Raw genomic sequence first — 19,221 nt, forward strand, 5'->3', positions numbered from 1 at the left:
AGAAAGTGATGTCACTGTGACACTCCCAGATCATCTCACCTCCTCAGTCATGTCCCTGTATTATTACTATAGATATAAGTGATGTCACTGTGACACTCCCAGATCCCCTCACCTCTCCAGTCATGTCCCTGTATTATTCCTATAGATATAAGTGATGTCACTGTGACACTCCCAGATCCCCTCACCTCCCCAGTCATGTCCCTGTATTATTCCTATAGATATAAGTGATGTCACTGTGACACTCTCAGATCCCCTCACCTCCCCAGTCAGCAGGTAGATGATCTCCAGGGTGAGATTTAGTATCCTCTCATTCATGTGACTCCTGTCCGTGTCCATCCTCAGTGATCAGTGACTTATACAGGACACGTCTCACCCTCACTTGACTTCTAGTAAAGATTTTCTGGTCCTTTACTTGTCTAGGAATACATATATTATAATAAATATCACAGAGTATATGTAACATATTCAAGCAACTCTTAAGCCCTCCTCTTCCACAAGCTATATCACACACCTGATACACACTGATCACTATACACAGGTCACACTGATATCACACACCTGATACACACTGATCACTATACACAGGTCACACTGATAGCACACACCTGATACACACAGGGCCTGATTCAGAGCCGGACGCTCTGACCAGAGCGCTCGCTCTGAATCAGGGCCCTCCTCCATGAAAATGGAGCGTCCTCCTGGACGCTCGTATAGCTGTGGGTGACCACCCACAGCTATAGCGAGCGTCCATGATGATGGTCGCGATGGTCAAAGACCATCGGGCTTGCGACAGAGACCCTGCGGTAGGGTCTCGCTGCCAGAAGCCCTGGAGTGATTTTGGCTCTATCAGAGCCAAAATCACTCCCACTGACATCACTAGTGATGTCAGTGGAGCCGGCTTCAGACGGTAGGCGTTCCCATGGGAACGCCTCCGTCTGGCTGCCACGCCCACCAAAGGCGGCGTGCTGTCAATCAATATCGACAGCACGCCCCCTTTGGTGCAAGACCCGGAGCGACAGCTTGGCTGTCGCAGTCCGGGTCCTGCGCATGCGCACGACGGAGCTCCCTCCGTCGTGCGCATGCGCAGTGGGGCAACATCGACCCGTTTGCGAGCGTCCTTTGTTCGCGAACGGGTCTGAATGACCCCACTGTTCACTATACACATGTCACACTGATATCACACACCTGATACACACTGATCACTATACACAGGTCACACTGATATCACACACCTGATACACACTGATCACTATACACAGGTCACACTGATATCACACACCTGATACACACTGATCACTATACACAGGTCACACTGATATCACACACCTGATACACACTGATCACTATACACAGGTCACACTGATATCACACACCTGATACACACTGATCATCACTATACACAGGTCACACTGATAGCACCATGGTGTGAAGGGAAGGTGTGTGCTATCACATGTTACATATATAGAATAATCCCATATATCTGTTATGGTGCATTCACATGTAACATACATAGAATAATCCCATCTATCTGACATGGTGCATTCACATATAACATACATAGAATAATCCCATATATCTGTTACATGTGAATGCACCATGTCAGATAGATGGGATTATTCTAAGTATGTTACATGTGACTTCCCCATGTCAGCTATATGGGATTATTCTATGTATGCTACATGTGAGAGCACCATGACTGATATATGGGATTATTCTAAGTATGTTCCATGTGAATGCACCATGACAGATAGATGTGATTATTCTATGTATGTTACATGCGACTGCACCATGTCAGATATATGGGATTACTCTATGTATGTTACATGTGACTGCACCATGTCAAATATATGGGATTATTCTATGTATGTTACACGTGACAGCACCATGTCAGATATATGGTGTTACTCTATGTATGTTACATGTGAATGCACCATGACAGGTATATGGGATTATTCTATGTATGTTACATGTGAATGCACTGTGTCAGATAGTTGGGAGTATCCTATGTATGTTACATGTGAATGCACCATGTCAGATAGATGGGATTGCTCTATGTATGTTACATGTGACTCCATGTCAGATATATGAGATTATTCTATGTATGTTACATGTGAATGCACCATGTCAGATATATGGGATTACTCTATGTATGTTACATGTGACTGCACCATGTCAGATATATGGGATTATTCTATGTATGTTACACGTGACAGCACCATGTCAGATATATGGTGTTACTCTATGTATGTTACATGTGAATGCACCATGATAGATATGAGCACTTGGGTAAATCAGACAATAGCATATTAATCAGGTGGTTACCGACGCTTTATTATACAGACGGAATCTTCCTCCTTACACTTACTGTGATTACCTGTATGTATGTATATATATATATTCCCCATACCTCTGAGCACTGGGTGATGATGTATATGTCTGACCATAAATGATAGATAATCACTATATACATCTCCCATCACACAGCTGGTCAGTGCTGAGGGGTTATTGGCTTTATATCGTCTTTCTGTTACGTTCTGTGTATTCCCTGACTTATTGCGCTATACAGATAACACCTCGGTCATTTCTTACTGACACTATTACAGGTTACGTTATATTATTAGTAGGGTGAGTGCCCCAAAATATAGACAAAACTTCCTGCTTCTGTTGTTGTTACCTGTATAATGATAATGCAGCACCAGAGTCTGCTCCAGCTGTATTATAGTAACAAAAGGATCTGTTCCACCTTTATCATGCCAATACTGGGGTCTGCTCCACCTGTATTAGACCAACACTGGGGTCTGCTCCACCTGTATAATGGTGATGCAGCACCAGTCTGCTACAGCTGTATTATAGTAACAGAATGTTGTGCTCCATCTGTATTATACCAACCCTGGCGTCTACTCTACCTGTATATACATAGTGCAGCACTAAAGGCTGCTCCAGCTGTATTGTAGTAACACCAGGGTCTATTACTTCTGTATTATATAGAACACTGATGTCTGCTCTACCTGTATGATAATAATGAGGCACCACAGTCTGCTCCCCCTGTATAATAACAATAAGTCCCATCACCTGCTGCTTATTCCTGCTGGGACCGTCACCCGGAAGCTGCAGTTATACAAGAAGACACGCCCCTCTGTATAGCCACGCCCCTCTCTCCTCCGTGTAGCTATGGCTACTGTCTGCCCCGCCTCTTTTATCATAATGACCGCCCTCCTCTCATTCACCTCAGTGCGGTGATTGGCAGCAGCGAATAGCCAATCAGGCGGCACAAAGTAGGAAGGACGTCCTGTAACTAAGCAGCCACCTGCACCTACCGCTCACAGTTTAATCACTAGAGTAACAAATGTATAGTCGAATGGTGTCCTCATGTACGGTGACCGGCGGCCATATTCTTATAGTCTCCCAGTCACAGAGCAGAGGGGGCGGGGCCACAGGGGCTTTAGCTGCCATTTTGTCATAGACATTCCTGATAACTGGAGCCAGGTAACGTGTCCTGTATATATTATATTATTATTATATAGGGGGGAGGGGACCGTACAGTGATATATGAGGGGGAATAACACAGCTCCCAGCACACACTGATATGTGGTATTATTATTATATAGGGGAGAGGGGACCATACAGTGATATATGAGGGGGAATAACACATTTCCCAGCACACACTGATATGTTTTATTATTATTATATAGGGGAGAGGGGACCGTACAGTGATATATGAGGAGGAATAACACAGCTCCCAGCACACACTGACATGTGGTGGTATTATTATTATTATATAGGGGAGAGGGGACTGTACAGTGATATATGAGGGGGAATAACACAGCCCCCAGCACACACTGATATGTGGTATTATTATTATTATATAGGGGAGAGGGGACCGTACAGTGATATATGAGGGGGAATTACACAGCTCCCAGCACACACTGATATGTGGTATTATTATTATATAGGGGAGAGAGGACTGTACAGTGATATATGAGGGGGAATTACACAGCTCCCAGCACACACTATGTGATATTATTATATAGGGGGAGGGGACTGTACAGTGATATATGAGGGGGAATAACACAGCTCCCAGCACACACTGAGATTTGGTATTATTATTATATTGGGGGGAGGGGACCGTACAGTGATATATGAGGAGGAATAACACAGCTCCCAGCACACACTGATATGTGGTATTATTATTATATAGGGGAGAGGGGACCGTACAGTGATATATGAGGGGGAATTACACAGCTCCCAGCACACCCTATGTGATATTATTATATAGGGGGAGGGGACCGTACAGTGATATATGAGGGGGAATAACACATCTCCCACGACTGCAGCCGGATCGCCGGGGACAGGTAAGCCGCGAGCAGCGCTAACTTGCGTTGCTCGCGGGTATATGCAATCTTGAGCCGCCGGTCTCTGGGGACAGACCAGCGGCGCTAGTAGTGGCGGCAAGCTCTCCCTCTCCAGGCATACCCCGCGCGTCTGCTAGACCACCAGGGAGTAATGGCTGGAGGGGAACCAGCATCCCTGGGGTTAATCACTAACCAGGGGAGAGAGCCTTCCCTGGTTTAGTGGCTACTCCCCTCAGCTCAGCGCGCCTTTTCCCACGTGTACTGGCAACGCTGAGCTGCTCTCCTCATGCGGCCACTCCTCGTCTGAGGTCTCCGGCAGCCATCTTCTACTGGCAGCATCGCAGATCTCCCAGGCGGTGCGTGGACCAGTCCCCCTGCATACCTCTCCCCTGCAAAAGGACAGCGTACACAGTACTATAGCCCTCCCAGACACTGAATCAGGGCAGGTTGATTGTAGTGAAAGGTGCAGTGAATATTGACTTTTCTGAATGTTATGTGACTTTTGCTAGTGCTGCCTGTCTGTGCTGATTTCTACTTACTGTCAGCTTATACCTATCCCTTTCCTTCTCCTACGGCCCGGCAGGTGTGTGGGGGAAGGGCGTTTTTCTGTGGACCTCACGTGTGTATATATATCAAGTATTTGTGAGGTCAGTCACATACAGTTGGGTTATACACAGTACCCTATTGTGGGCTGTTGTGTTGCATTCTGGTGACTGCGCAGGTGTTACACACCATACTTCTCTATTGTGATATATATATATATATATATATTCTGTCATGTCAGATGAGCAGATTGAGCGCTCTGTGGCTCCTGTGTTGTCCTCCTGCAGACGCTGTTCTGCAGGGGTGGAGAGGGAGGATTTATCACAGGATGGTCTGTGCGGGCTTTGCCAGCTACTGCCTGGGCTCTCTCAACTTCCTACATCGCAGGACAATGTGGGCGATGTTTTCTCAGGTGCTGGTGTCAATCGCGGACCGTCTAGCGTTCCTGACTGCTGTCCCTACTAGGGCGTTGCCCCAGTCGAACATCCCCCATTCCCCGGGTATTCCACAGTTATTGCAGGCTACCCCGGGTCTCAGACTGTTGGGCAGTATTCGGGGTTGCCTATGTATGTTCAGTCTACCCCTGTGTCGCAACAGTCTGTAGTGCCCTTTCAGGGTTTTCCTCAGGCGGCTCCACCACCCTGGGTGGATGTACTCTCCAGCTCTGTCCAGAGTTTGGCGGCCTCGTCGTCGGCTTTACAGTCAATGTTACAGGGTGACATGCCTCCAAAGGCGTCTAAGCGCCCAGTGCTGGCTGCCCAGGCTACACATTTAACAGACACGGACGTCTGTTCAGATGATGGGGAGGTACATGAGGACACTGACTCTGATGCCACGGCTCAGGAGATAGAGACTAAGGGCCTGATTCTGCTCAGGGTCGATGTTAGGCCACTGTGCATGCGCACGCCGGACCCGGCTCCGATGTGCGCATGCGCGAGACCCAGCTAACGGCGGGCGCTCCGTCGCTCCGAGTCTCGCACCAAAATTGACGGTCTTGCGGCTGTCAATTTTGATCGACAGCTCGCACCGTTTTGGAGGCGTGGCGTGGGGGTGGCTTCACAAACGGAGGCGTTCCCATTCGAACGCCTGCCGTTTGTGGGCGGCCCCACTGACACCACCAGTGATGTCAGTGGGAGAGCTTCTGGCTCTATTAGAGCCAGAAGCTCTCTGGGGCTTTGCGGCCACGAGACCCTACCACAAGGGTCTCGTTGCAAGCCCGATGGTCTTGACCATTGCGACCATTATCCTGGCTGCTCGCAATAGCTGTGGGTGGTCCGCTCCAAAAAAACCCCCAAAAAACGCCCTGATTCAGAGCGTCCGGCTCTGAATCAGGCCTAAAGTCCTCCATTAATGTGCCGGCGTTGGTTAGGGCGGTGTGGGCCATCCTGCACATAGAGGATGATGCACCGACCCCTAGGTCTAAGTATCCTAATTTTAAGAAGGCTAAGGTGACTTCGACGGTTTTTCCCGTCTGATCAGTTGAAGGATCATATGGCGGGGACCTGGCAGTTGCCTAGTAAGAGATTCCAGCCACAAAAACGGCTGACATCCAATTATCTGTTTCCTGAGGATCATTGCAGGAAATGGGATTCCCATGTCACCCGCTTAATCAAAAGCACTACATTGCCTTTACCGTCTATCTCCACCCTCAAGGATCCCATGGATAGGAAGGTGGAGACTTGTTTAAAGTCCATCTACTCTCTCTCAGGGGCAGTGGCCCGTCTGTCTACGGCCATCTCCTGGGTGGCTAAAGCCATTGAGAGCTGGGCCAATGCGTTAGAGGATACCTTTCCAGACGATGCTCCAGATGTCCAGAGAGCGTTAATTGGACAGATGAGGGATGCGGCGTCCTATACTGGGGAAGCGTCATTGGATACAAGCCTGCTGACCTCTAGAGTTGTCGGTCCTTGTGGCTGAGGTCCTGGAGATCTGACGCAGATTCTAAGAAGGGCCTGGAGGCCTACCCTTTAATGGGGAGTTGTTATTTGGTCCAGACCTGGATAAAATAGTGGATACGCTGGCTAAATCCAAGTCAGCATTCCTCCCTTCGAGTACATCGCATCCAAAGGTCAGGAGCTCTGCCCTTTGGTCCTTTCGAGGCAGTCGGCGACCAAGGCCGCCTCTAAGCCAAAGAAGCAGGCATTGGAGTGCTAGGCGCCCTTCTTCCAAGCAGGAAGATAAACCTTCTGCCTGATAGAACGGGCCTCCCTCTGGAGGACCCCAGAGTGGGAGGCCGACTTCTTCAATTTGCCCAGTGCTGGCACAATACCACCACGGATGCCTGGGTTCGAGAAGTGGTCTCCCAGGGGTACGCCCTGTCCTTTCGGCACAGACCGCCCCACCGTGTTTTCTGCATGAGTCCTCAGGACAAAACCAAATTTTTGCAGATTCAAGAAGCTATATAGTCCTTGCTGAAAGCAGGGGTCATTGTTCCCATTCCTCAGTCACAACAGGGGACGGGGTACTACTCTACTCTGTTTCTGGTGCAGGAACCAAATGGTTCTCATTGCCCTATCCTCAATTTGAAGTCTCTGAACAAGTTCCTCAGAGTTCCCAAATTCAGGATGGAAACATTACGTTCCATCATTCTGGCGATGGAACCGGGGGATTACATGGTCTCCCTGGATATCCAGGACGCCTACCTCCATGTTCCGATAGTTCCTTCACACCAGTGGTATCTGAGGTTTGCTATACTGCAACATCACTACCAATTTCGGGCGCTACCCTTTGGCCTCTCTACGGCACCAAGGGTTTTCACCAAAGTGATGGCGGTCATGGCCACCCCCCTTCGGAGCCAGAATGTACGGCCCTTTTGGATCCGGACTGGGTTCTGCTCACAACAGATGCCAGTCTCCAGAGTTGGGGGGCAGTGACTGGCTCGTTGTCACTTCACTTCAGAACCGCTTCCCCAAGAAGCGGTTCTCCCCATCAACATTCTGGAGCTGCGGGCCATGTAGAGGGTCCTGCAGTCGTCCGGCACCGCTCTTCTAGGAAAGACAGTACAGGTTCAATCCGACAACGCCACCACAGTGGCATACAATAACCACCAGGGAGGAACTCGCAGTCGTGCTGCGATGTCGGAGGTGTCTTGCATCCTGGCTTGGCCGGAGTGCCACATTCCAGCAATCTCGGCAGTCTTCATCCCCGCAGTCCTCAATTGGGAGGCGTACTTCCTCAGCCGTCACGACGTGCATCCCGGGGAATGGTCACTTCACCCAGAGGTATTTCAGCTACTCGTGGACTGATGGGGGCTGCCGGAGCTGGACCTGATGGCCTCCCGTCAGAATCACAAGTTGCCTGTGTACGGGTCAAGGACAAAGACACAGGCGCAAGTCTGGTAGATGCACTGTCGGTGAAATGGACGTTTCAACTGGCGTATCTGTTTCCTCCGATATTCCTGCTGCCTCGGGTACTACGGAAATTCAAGCAGGATGGCGGCACGCTTCTGCTGGTGGCTCCTGCGTGGCCCAGACGTCCTTGGTACTCCGATCTGCGGAGCCTCTCCATCTACACTCCGTACCTTCTTCCTCAGCGTCAGGGACCTGTTGTCTCAAGGGACCTGCCTTTGCCTGGATCTGGGTCGGCTGTCTTTGATGGCGTGGCTCTTGAGACAGCCGTCCTAAGGTCTTGGGGCTTCTCAAGCTCTGTTATCAGTACCATGCTGAGGGCATGCAAGCCGGCTTCCGCTCGGATTTACCACAGAGTGTGGCACACTTACTTTCAGTGGTGTGAGTCCAGAAACTGTGATCCTCAGGTGTTCCGAGTTTCTAGGATTTTGGCTTTTCTTCAGTCAGGGATTGGACCTAGGCTTACGTTTTGCCTCCCTGAAGGTTAATGTGTCCGCGCTGTCTGTGTGGTTCCAACATAGGATCGCTACACTGCCAGATGTTGACACTTTTTTCCAAGGTGTTCTTCGAATCCAGCCTCCATTTGTGCCTCCAGTGGCTCCTTGGGACTTGGCGGTGGTTCTTCGGGCCCTGCATGGTCCTCCTTTTGAGCCTCTTGAGTCGGTGGAACTCAAGTGGTTAATGTTTAAGATTGTTTGTTTTTCTCCTGGCGATTGCTTCTGCCAGGAGGGTATCAGAATTGGGGGGTGCTCTCCTGTCGTCCCCCTTTTCTGATTTTTCACCAGGACATGGCGGTGCTTCGCACTCGTCCTGAGTTTCTGCCTAAAGTGGTTTCTAAGTTCCACATTAATTAGGAACTTGTTGTACCAGCTTTTCAGTCACCTGATCTTTCAGCTGGTGAGGCTTCCATGGATGTAGTTCGTGCTCTCAGAATTTATGTGGACCGGACTGATTCCGTTAAGAAGTCTGATTCTTTGTTTGTCCTCTTTGGTTTTCACAGGAGGGGTTGGCCTGCCAACAAACAAACGTTAGCCCGTAGGCTTTGTTCGGTTATTTGTGAGGCCTATGCACAGGAGGTTTTACCTATTCCACCCTCTGTTAAGGCTCATTCCACTCGGTCTGTGGGTCCCTTTTGGGCTGCTAGACGTGGCGCCTCTGCTGTTCAGCTATGTAAGGCAGCCACCTGGTCTTCCATTCAGACATTTTTGAGGTTCTATGTGTTTGACACCTTTGCCTCTGAGGTTGCATCCTTCGGGTGCTGGGTTCTCCTTTCTGCACAGGAGCGTCCCCGCCCTTAGTTGAACTGCTTTGGGACATCCCCAAGGTCAACCCTGTGGACCCCATATGAACCCTGAAGTAGAAAACAAGAGATATGGTAAAAACTTACCTTTGTTATCTCTGTTTCTACGAAGTCCATAGGGTCCACAGGGCACCCGCCCTGACGCACCTGGCATCATATGGGCTGTATGGTTGGTCACCGGTTTTCCGTCTCACATTTCTGTGAGTATGGTTTCTTGTGTGTTCCAGTCTTCCTTCTCTCTGTTTCGTCTCCTCCTCCGGCCTTGGCTGCTTACCAACTGAGATGCCTGTGGCTCGGGGGCGGGTTATAGAGGAGGATGGACCCAAGTGCATCCTGGGAGCAGCAAAATCTTTAACTGCATGGTGCCCGTGGATCCAGATCCAGCTATACCCCAAGGTCAACCCTGTGGACCCTATGGATTTTGTAGAAACATAGATAACAAAGGTAAGTTCTTACCATATCTCTTGTTATATTATTATATAGAGGGGAGGGGACTGTACAGTGATATATTCAAGCCAGGTGGCATCAAGAAGTATCTGGGTGGGGGCCTTCACTGGCCCCTTTTGCAGGTTACACAGAATATATTTTTATACAGCAGCTCCACAGATACTGTCCCACTTTTAGACTCCCATATACTGTGCCCACAAATTTTTTCTTTCAGCTCCAACACAGAGACTGGACGCAGGTCTACTCTCTTTAATCAGTTCAGGCAACTGCTCCCACCTGAACAGTGCACCTATGCTTTTATACAGGGGAATTTTTGCCCTCCAGTCTGACACCGCCCCTGCACTGTGATGAACAACGTCCCCCCGCCCCGTTGCAACATCCCCTGCCCGGCACTATCACGCACCCCAATGCCACATCCCCTGCCCGACACCTCCCCCTGTCCCAATGCAGCGTCACCTGCTCGGCACATATGCCCGCCCCAATGCGCCGTGTCCCGAAACCCTCACTAACGTGAAGAACATGTGACATCGGCATCACATCTGGAACCCGTGTCCGTGGCTACAAGGACACATTAAGGGTGACCGGGTGACAGGAGACTTGGGGCGGAGGGGGAGTGCGAAGTGCTAGGCGGTAGCTGTTTCTTGTCGTGCGTTGCACTCAGAATATACAGCCTGGGGAGAACACTGCTATTCCTGTTGAGGATAACCTCTTAACCTATGTTGGGCACCCAATTAATAATACCTTTTGATGAATTTTTTTACAATTTTACCCTCATCTTTTCGGTGGTGGCACATGTTTCTTCCAGTACTTATCTTCTCTACAGTATCTTCTCTCAGTTGTCGGGGTTCCTTCTCTCTCTATGTTCCCATTGGTCCCGTCTGTGTTCCTCACAGCTGCTTTGAGCGATCCAGGTCCTGTCTGTGTTCCTCACAGCTGCTGTGAAAAAATTCCAGGGTGCTGAATTCCTTCTGTCTTTTGCTTTGGAAAACAGATAATTAATTAGTGGCATATTCAGGCGCAATAGAAGTATATAGTGGTAATGCTCAGCCACTGGAAGTCTTTATAATGGTATAATGTATCATATATATGTGCGAGGAATGTTTACGTATTGGTCATGTCCCAGGAGGGTTATGGGGGACTTCAGGAATCACCCAGAGCTTCTGAAAAAACTTGGCATGTAACTAGATACTTGTAATGACAGCTGTGGAGTTAGGAGCGGAATACATAGGAATTACCGCCGGACACAAGTCCGGTGGTTTAAATCCCGACAGCGGCAGGCCGACATGGCTGAAAATCCCAATCGTCCCCAGGTAAGTATGAACTAACCCCCCTAACACTAACCCTCCTTAGGGGTGCCTAACCCTAACCTTCCCCCCCAGTGCCTAACCCTAATCCCCCCTCTAAGTGCCTAAACCTAACCCCCCCTTCCCCACCGCCTAAACCTACGTCCCCCGGGGGGTTGCCTAACCCTAATTCCACCCCAGGAGCCCTAAACCTAACATCCCCCACCCCCCCGCATCTGTCTGCAGCGGCGCTCGGCATCACTTCGATCGGGATGCCGGGCGCTGGTCTCCCGGCGTCGGTAAAATGACAGGCATCTAGAATTAGACGTCTGTCATTTAACCCTCGCTGGGATAAAGCAGTCGGGAAGCCGGCTGTCGGGCTTACGTGCGCCGGCTTCCCAATTGCATACTGTCAGGAGCATAGTGAAATATAAAATGTTGAATGACACAAAAGCATAGTGCAGGTAATGCAGAGAAGCCAGGAGTGATACATGAACCAGAAGGGAACTGGTGGTAAACAGAAACTTGAAGGTCTGCAAAACTGGATACAAACAAGAACCATATGCTGCAGAGTGGGTGAGTCAGAGTCACATGCAGCAATAGGAGGGACAGCTTGCAGAGGCCCAGCTGGATTTAGCTGCACATAGTATAGGCTGGGGATATACAGAGTGGATACAAACAAGAACCATATGCTGCAGAGTGGGTGAGTCAGAGTCACATACAGTAATAGGAGGGACAGCTTGCAGAGGCCCAGCTGGCTTTAGCTGCACATATTATAGGCTGGAGATATACAGACTGGGTACAAACAAGAACCATATACTGCAGAGTGGGTGAGTCAGATTCACATGCAGCAATAGGAGGGACAGCTTGCAGAGGCCCAGCTGGCTTTAGCTGCACATATTATAGGCTGGGGATATACAGACTGGGTACAAACAAGAACCATATACTGCAGAGTGGATGAGTCAGAGTCACATGCAGCAATAGGAGGGACAGCTTGCAGAGACCCAGCTGGCTTTAGCTGCATATATTATAGGCTGGGGATATACAGACTGGGTACAAACAAGAAACATATACTGCAGAGTGGGTGAGTCAGAGTCACATGCAGTAATAGGAGGGACAGCTTGCAGAGACCCAGCTGGCTTTAGCTGCACATATTATAGGCTGGGGATATACAGACTGGATACAAACAAGAGCCATATACTGCAGAGTGGATGAGTCAGAGTCACATGCAGCAATAGGAGGGACAGCTTGCAGAGGCCCAGCTGGCTTTAGCTGCACATATTATAGGCTGGGGATATACAGACTGGATACAAACAAGAGCCATATACTGCAGAGTGGGTGAGTCAGAGTCACATGCAGTAATAGGAGGGACAGCTTGCAGAGGCCCAGCTGGCTTTAGCTGCACATATTATAGGCTGGGGATATACAGACTGGATACAAACAAGAGCCATATACTGCAGAGTGGGTGAGTCAGAGTCACATGCAGCAATAGGAGGGACAGCTTGCAGAGGCCCAGCTGGCTTTAGCTGCACATATTATAGGCTGGGGATATACAGACTGGATACAAACAAGAACCATATGCTGCAGAGTGGATGAGTCAGAGTCACATGCAGTAATAGGAGGGACAGCTTGCAGAGGCCCAGCTGGCTTTAGCTGCACATATTATAGGCTGGGGATATACAGACTGGGTACAAACAAGAACCATATGCTGCAGAGTGGGTGAGTCAGAGTCACATGCAGTAATAGGAGGGACAGCTTGCAGAGGCCCAGCTGGCTTTAGCTGCACATATTATAGGCTGGGGATATACAGACTGGATACAAACAAGAACCATATACTGCAGAGTGGGTGAGTCAGAGTCACATACAGTAATAGGAGGGACAGCTTGCAGAGGCCCAGCTGGCTTTAGTTGCACATATTATAGGCTGGGGACATACAGACTGGGTACAAACAAGAACCATATACTGCAGAGTGGATGAGTGAGTCACATGCAGCAATAGGAGGGACAGCTTGCAGAGACCCAGCTGGCTTTAGCTGCACATATTATAGGCTGGGGATATACAGACTGGGTACAAACAAGAACCATATACTGCAGAGTGGGTGAGTCAGAGTCACATGCAGCAATAGGAGGGACAGCTTGCAGAGACCCAGCTGGCTTTAGCTGCACATATTATAGGCTGGGGATATACAGACTGGATACAAACAAGAGCCATATACTGCAGAGTGGGTGTCAGAGTCACATGCAGTAATAGGAGGGACAGCTTGCAGAGGCCCAGCTGGCTTTAGCTGCACATATTATAGGCTGGGGATATACAGACTGGGTACATACAAGAACCATATACTGCAGAGTGGATGAGTCAGAGTCACATGCAGTAATAGGAGGCACAGCTTGCAGAGGCCTAGCTGGCTTTAGCTGCACATATTATAGGCTGGAGATATACAGACTGGGTACATACAAGAACCATATACTGCAGAGTGGGTGAGTCAGAGTCACATGCAGTAATAGGAGGGACAGCTTGCAGAGGCCCAGCTGGCTTTAGCTGCACATATTATAGGCTGGGGATATACAGACTGGGTACAAACAAGAACCATATACTGCAGAGTGGGTAAGTCAGAGTCACATGCAGTAATAGGAGGGACAGCTTGCAGAGGCCCAGCTGGCTTTAGCTGCACATATTATAGGCTGGGGATATACAGACTGGATACAAACAAGAGCCATATACTGCAGAGTGGATGAGTCAGAGTCACATGCAGTAATAGGAGGGACAGCTTGCAGAGACCCAGCTGGCTTTAGCTGCACATATTATAGGCTGGGGATATACAGACTGGGTACATACAAGAACCATATACTGCAGAGTGGATGAGTCAGAGTCACATGCAGTAATAGGAGGCACAGCTTGCAGAGGCCCAGCTGGCTTTAGCTGCACATATTATAGGCTGGAGATATACAGACTGGGTACATACAAGAACCATATACTGCAGAGTGGGTGAGTCAGAGTCACATGCAGTAATAGGAGGGACAGCTTGTAGAGGCCCAGCTGGCTTTAGCTGCACATATTATAGGCTGGGGATATACAGACTGGATACAAACAAGAACCGTATGCTGCAGAGTGGGTGAGTCAGAGTCACATACAGTAATAGGAGGCACAGCTTGCAGAGGCCCAGCTGACTTTAGCTGCACATATTATAGGCTGGGGATATACAGACTGGATACAAACAAGAACCGTATACTGCAGAGTGGGTGAGTCAGAGTCACATGCAGTAAGAGGAGGGACAGCTTGCAGAGGCCCAGCTGACTTTAGCTGCACATATTATAGGCTGGGGATATACAGACTGGATACAAACAAGAACCGTATACTGCAGAGTGGGTGAGTCAGAGTCACATGCAGTAAGAGGAGGGACAGCTTGCAGAGGCCCAGCTGGCTTTAGCTGCACATATTATAGGCTGGGGATATACAGACTGGGTACAAACAAGAACTATATGCTGCAGAGTGGGTGAGTTAGAGTCACATGCAGTAATAGGAGGGACAGCTTGCAGAGGCCCAGCTGGCTTTAGCTGCACATATTATAGGCTGGGGATATACAGACTGGATACAAACAAGAACCATATACTGCAGAGTGGATGAGTCAGAGTCACATACAGTAATAGGAGGCACAGCTTGCAGAGGCCCAGCTGGCTTTAGCTGCACATATTATAGGCTGGAGATATACAGACTGGGTACAAACAAGAACCATATACTGCAGAGTGGGTGAGTCAGATTCACATGCAGTAATAGGAGGGACAGCTTGCAGAGGCCCAGCTGGCTTTAGCTGCACATATTATAGGCTGGGGATATACAGACTGGGTACATACAAGAACCATATACTGCAGAGTGGGTGAGTCAGAGTCACATGCAGCAATAGGAGGGACAGCTTGCAGAGACCCAGCTGGATTTAGCTGCACATATTATAGGCTGAGGATATACAGAGTGGATACAAACAAGAACCATATGCTGCAGAGTGGGTGAGTCAGAGTCACATACAGTAATAGGAGGGACAGCTTGCAGAGGCCCAGCTGGCTTTAGCTGCACATATTACAGGCTGGGGATATACAGACTGGGTACAAACAAGAGCCATATACTGCAGAGTGGGTGAGTCAGAGTCACATGCAGCAATAGGAGGGACAGCTTGCAGAGGCCCAGCTGGATTTAGCTGCACATATTATAGGCTGAGGATATACAGACTGGATACAAACAAGAACCATATACTGCAGAGTGGGTGAGTCAGAGTCACATGCAGTAATAGGAGGGACAGCTTGCAGAGACCCAGCTGGCTTTAGCTGCACATATTACAGGCTGGGGATATACAGACTGAGTACATACAAGAACCATATACTGCAGAGTGGATGAGTCAGAGTCACATGCAGTAATAGGAGGGACAGCTTGCAGAGGCCCAGCTGGCTTTAGCTGCACATATTATAGGCTGGGGATATACAGACTGGATACAAACAAGAGCCATATACTGCAGAGTGGGTGTCAGAGTCACATGCAGTAATAGGAGGGACAGCTTGCAGAGGCCCAGCTGGCTTTAGCTGCACATATTATAGGCTGGGGATATACAGACTGGGTACATACAAGAACCATATACTGCAGAGTGGATGAGTCAGAGTCACATGCAGTAATAGGAGGCACAGCTTGCAGAGGCCTAGCTGGCTTTAGCTGCACATATTATAGGCTGAGGATATACAGACTGGATACAAACAAGAACCATATACTGCAGAGTGGGTGAGTCAGAGTCACATACAGTAATAGGAGGGACAGCTTGCAGAGGCCCAGCTGGCTTTAGCTGCACATATTATAGGCTGGGGATATACAGAGTGGATACAAACAAGAACCATATACTGCAGAGTGGGTGAGTCAGAGTCACATACAGTAATAGGAGGGACAGCTTGCAGAGGCCCAGCTGGCTTTAGCTGCACATATTATAGGCTGGGGATATACAGACTGGATACAAACAAGAGCCATATACTGCAGAGTGGGTGAGTCAGAGTCACATGCAGCAATAGGAGGGACAGCTTGCAGAGGCCCAGCTGGCTTTAGCTGCACATATTATAGGCTGGAGATATACAGACTGGGTACATACAAGAACCATATACTGCAGAGTGGGTGAGTCAGAGTCACATGCAGTAATAGGAGGGACAGCTTGCAGAGGCCCAGCTGGCTTTAGCTGCACATATTATAGGCTGGGGATATACAGACTGGGTACAAACAAGAACCATATACTGCAGAGTGGGTAAGTCAGAGTCACATGCAGCAATAGGAGGGACAGCTTGCAGAGGCCCAGCTGGATTTAGCTGCACATATTATAGGCTGAGGATATACAGACTGGATACAAACAAGAACCATATACTGCAGAGTGGGTGAGTCAGAGTCACATGCAGCAATAGGAGGGACAGCTTGCAGAGGCCCAGCTGGCTTTAGTTGCACATATTATAGGCTGGGGACATACAGACTGGATACAAACAAGAGCCATATACTGCAGAGTGGGTGAGTCAGAGTCACATGCAGTAATAGGAGGGACAGCTTGCAGAGGCCCAGCTGGCTTTAGCTGCACATATTATAGGCTGGGGATATACAGACTGGATACAAACAAGAGCCATATACTGCAGAGTGGATGAGTCAGAGTCACATGCAGCAATAGGAGGGACAGCTTGCAGAGGCCCAGCTGGCTTTAGCTGCACATATTATAGGCTGGGGATATACAGACTGGGTACATACAAGAACCATATACTGCAGAGTGGGTGAGTCAGAGTCACATGCAGTAATAGGAGGGACAGCTTGCAGAGGCCCAGCTGGCTTTAGCTGCACATATTATAGGCTGGGGATATACAGACTGGATACAAACAAGAGCCATATACTGCAGAGTGGGTGAGTCAGAGTCACATGCAGTAATAGGAGGGACAGCTTGCAGAGGCCCAGCTGGCTTTAGCTGCACATATTATAGGCTGGGGATATACAGACTGGGTACATACAAGAACCATATACTGCAGAGTGGATGAGTCAGAGTCACATGCAGTAATAGGAGGCACAGCTTGCAGAGGCCTAGCTGGCTTTAGCTGCACATATTATAGGCTGGAGATATACAGACTGGGTACATACAAGAACCATATACTGCAGAGTGGGTGAGTCAGAGTCACATGCAGTAATAGGAGGGACAGCTTGCAGAGGCCCAGCTGGCTTTAGCTGCACATATTATAGGCTGGGGATATACAGACTGGATACAAACAAGAACCATATGCTGCAGAGTGGGTGAGTCAGAGTCACATGCAGCAATAGGAGGGACAGCTTGCAGAGGCCCAGCTGGCTTTAGCTGCACATAGTATAGGCTGGGGATATACAGAGTGGATACAAACAAGAACCATATGCTGCAGAGTGGGTGAGTCAGAGTCACATACAGTAATAGGAGGTTCAGCTTGCAGAGGCCCAGCTGGCTTTAGCTGCACATATTATAGGCTGGGGATATACAGACTGGGTACAAACAAGAACCATATACTGCAGAGTGGATGAGTCAGAGTCACATACAGTAATAGGAGGGACAGCTTGCAGAGACCCAGCTGGCTTTAGCTGCACATATTATAGGCTGGGGATATACAGACTGGGTACAAACAAGAACCATATACTGCAGAGTGGATGAGTCAGAGTCACATACAGTAATAGGAGGGACAGCTTGCAGAGGCCCAGCTGGCTTTAGCTGCACATATTATAGGCTGGGGATATACAGACTGGATACAAACAAGAGCCATATACTGCAGAGTGGATGAGTCAGAGTCACATACAGTAATAGGAGGGACAGCTTGCAGAGGCCCAGCTGGCTTTAGCTGCACATATTATAGGCTGGGGATATACAGACTGGGTACAAACAAGAACCATATACTGCAGAGTGGGTGAGTCAGAGTCACATGCAGCAATAGGAGGGACAGCTTGCAGAGACCCAGCTGGCTTTAGCTGCACATATTATAGGCTGGGGATATACAGACTGGATACAAACAAGAGCCATATACTGCAGAGTGGGTGAGTCAGAGTCACATGCAGTAATAGGAGGGACAGCTTGCAGAGGCCCAGCTGGCTTTAGCTGCACATATTATAGGCTGGGTATATACAGACTGGGTACATACAAGAACCATATACTGCAGAGTGGATGAGTGAGTCACATGCAGTAATAGGAGGCACAGCTTGCAGAGGCCCAGCTGGCTTTAGCTGCACATATTATACGCTGGAGATATACAGACTGGGTACATACAAGAACCATATACTGCAGAGTGGGTGAGTCAGAGTCACATACAGTAATAGGAGGGACAGCTTGCAGAGGCCCAGCTGGCTCTAGCTGCACATATTATAGGCTGGGGATATACAGACTGGGTACAAACAAGAACCATATACTGCAGAGTGGGTGAGTCAGAGTCACATACAGTAATAGGAGGGACAGCTTGCAGAGACCCAGCTGGCTTTAGCTGCACATATTATAGGCTGGGGATATACAGACTGGATACAAACAAGAACCGTATGCTGCAGAGTGGGTGAGTCAGAGTCACATACAGTAATAGGAGGCACAGCTTGCAGAGGCCCAGCTGACTTTAGCTGCACATATTATAGGCTGGGGATATACAGACTGGATACAAACAAGAACCGTATACTGCAGAGTGGGTGAGTCAGAGTCACATGCAGCAATAGGAGGGACAGCTTGCAGAGGCCCAGCTGGCTTTAGCTGCACATATTATAGGCTGGGGATATACAGACTGGGTACATACAAGAACCATATACTGCAGAGTGGGTGAGTCAGAGTCACATGCAGTAATAGGAGGGACAGCTTGCAGAGGCCCAGCTGGCTTTAGCTGCACATATTATAGGCTGGGGATATACAGACTGGATACAAACAAGAGCCATATACTGCAGAGTGGGTGAGTCAGAGTCAC

At 49.0% G+C, this 19,221-nt stretch overlaps 2 protein-coding genes across 2 annotated transcripts in view; one reads left to right on the forward strand and one right to left on the reverse strand.

Moving 5' to 3' along the window:
- The window catches only part of LOC148442679 (uncharacterized), an 81,194-nt gene extending 78,035 nt beyond the window's left edge, over window positions 1-3,159 (reverse strand). The window contains exons 1-2 of the mRNA XM_088463644.1: window positions 3,073-3,159; window positions 259-416 (exon numbers count right to left, since the gene is read on the reverse strand). Coding sequence (XP_088319770.1) covers window positions 259-336 — 78 coding nt within the window. The 5' untranslated portion in view covers window positions 337-416; window positions 3,073-3,159. The remainder of the gene's footprint in view (window positions 1-258; window positions 417-3,072) is intronic.
- Window positions 3,160-3,452: 293 nt separating this feature from the next.
- The window catches only part of LOC148442681 (uncharacterized), a 120,955-nt gene continuing 105,186 nt past the window's right edge, over window positions 3,453-19,221 (forward strand). Inside the window, exon 1 of the mRNA XM_088463663.1 lies at window positions 3,453-3,486. The gene's annotated coding sequence lies outside the window, so the exon portion shown is untranslated. The remainder of the gene's footprint in view (window positions 3,487-19,221) is intronic.

This window comes from Taudactylus pleione, unplaced genomic scaffold, assembly GCF_031769625.1.
Source record: "Taudactylus pleione unplaced genomic scaffold, aTauple2 ptg001421l, whole genome shotgun sequence".
In the NCBI taxonomy this organism is placed as follows: domain Eukaryota; kingdom Metazoa; phylum Chordata; class Amphibia; order Anura; family Myobatrachidae; genus Taudactylus; species Taudactylus pleione.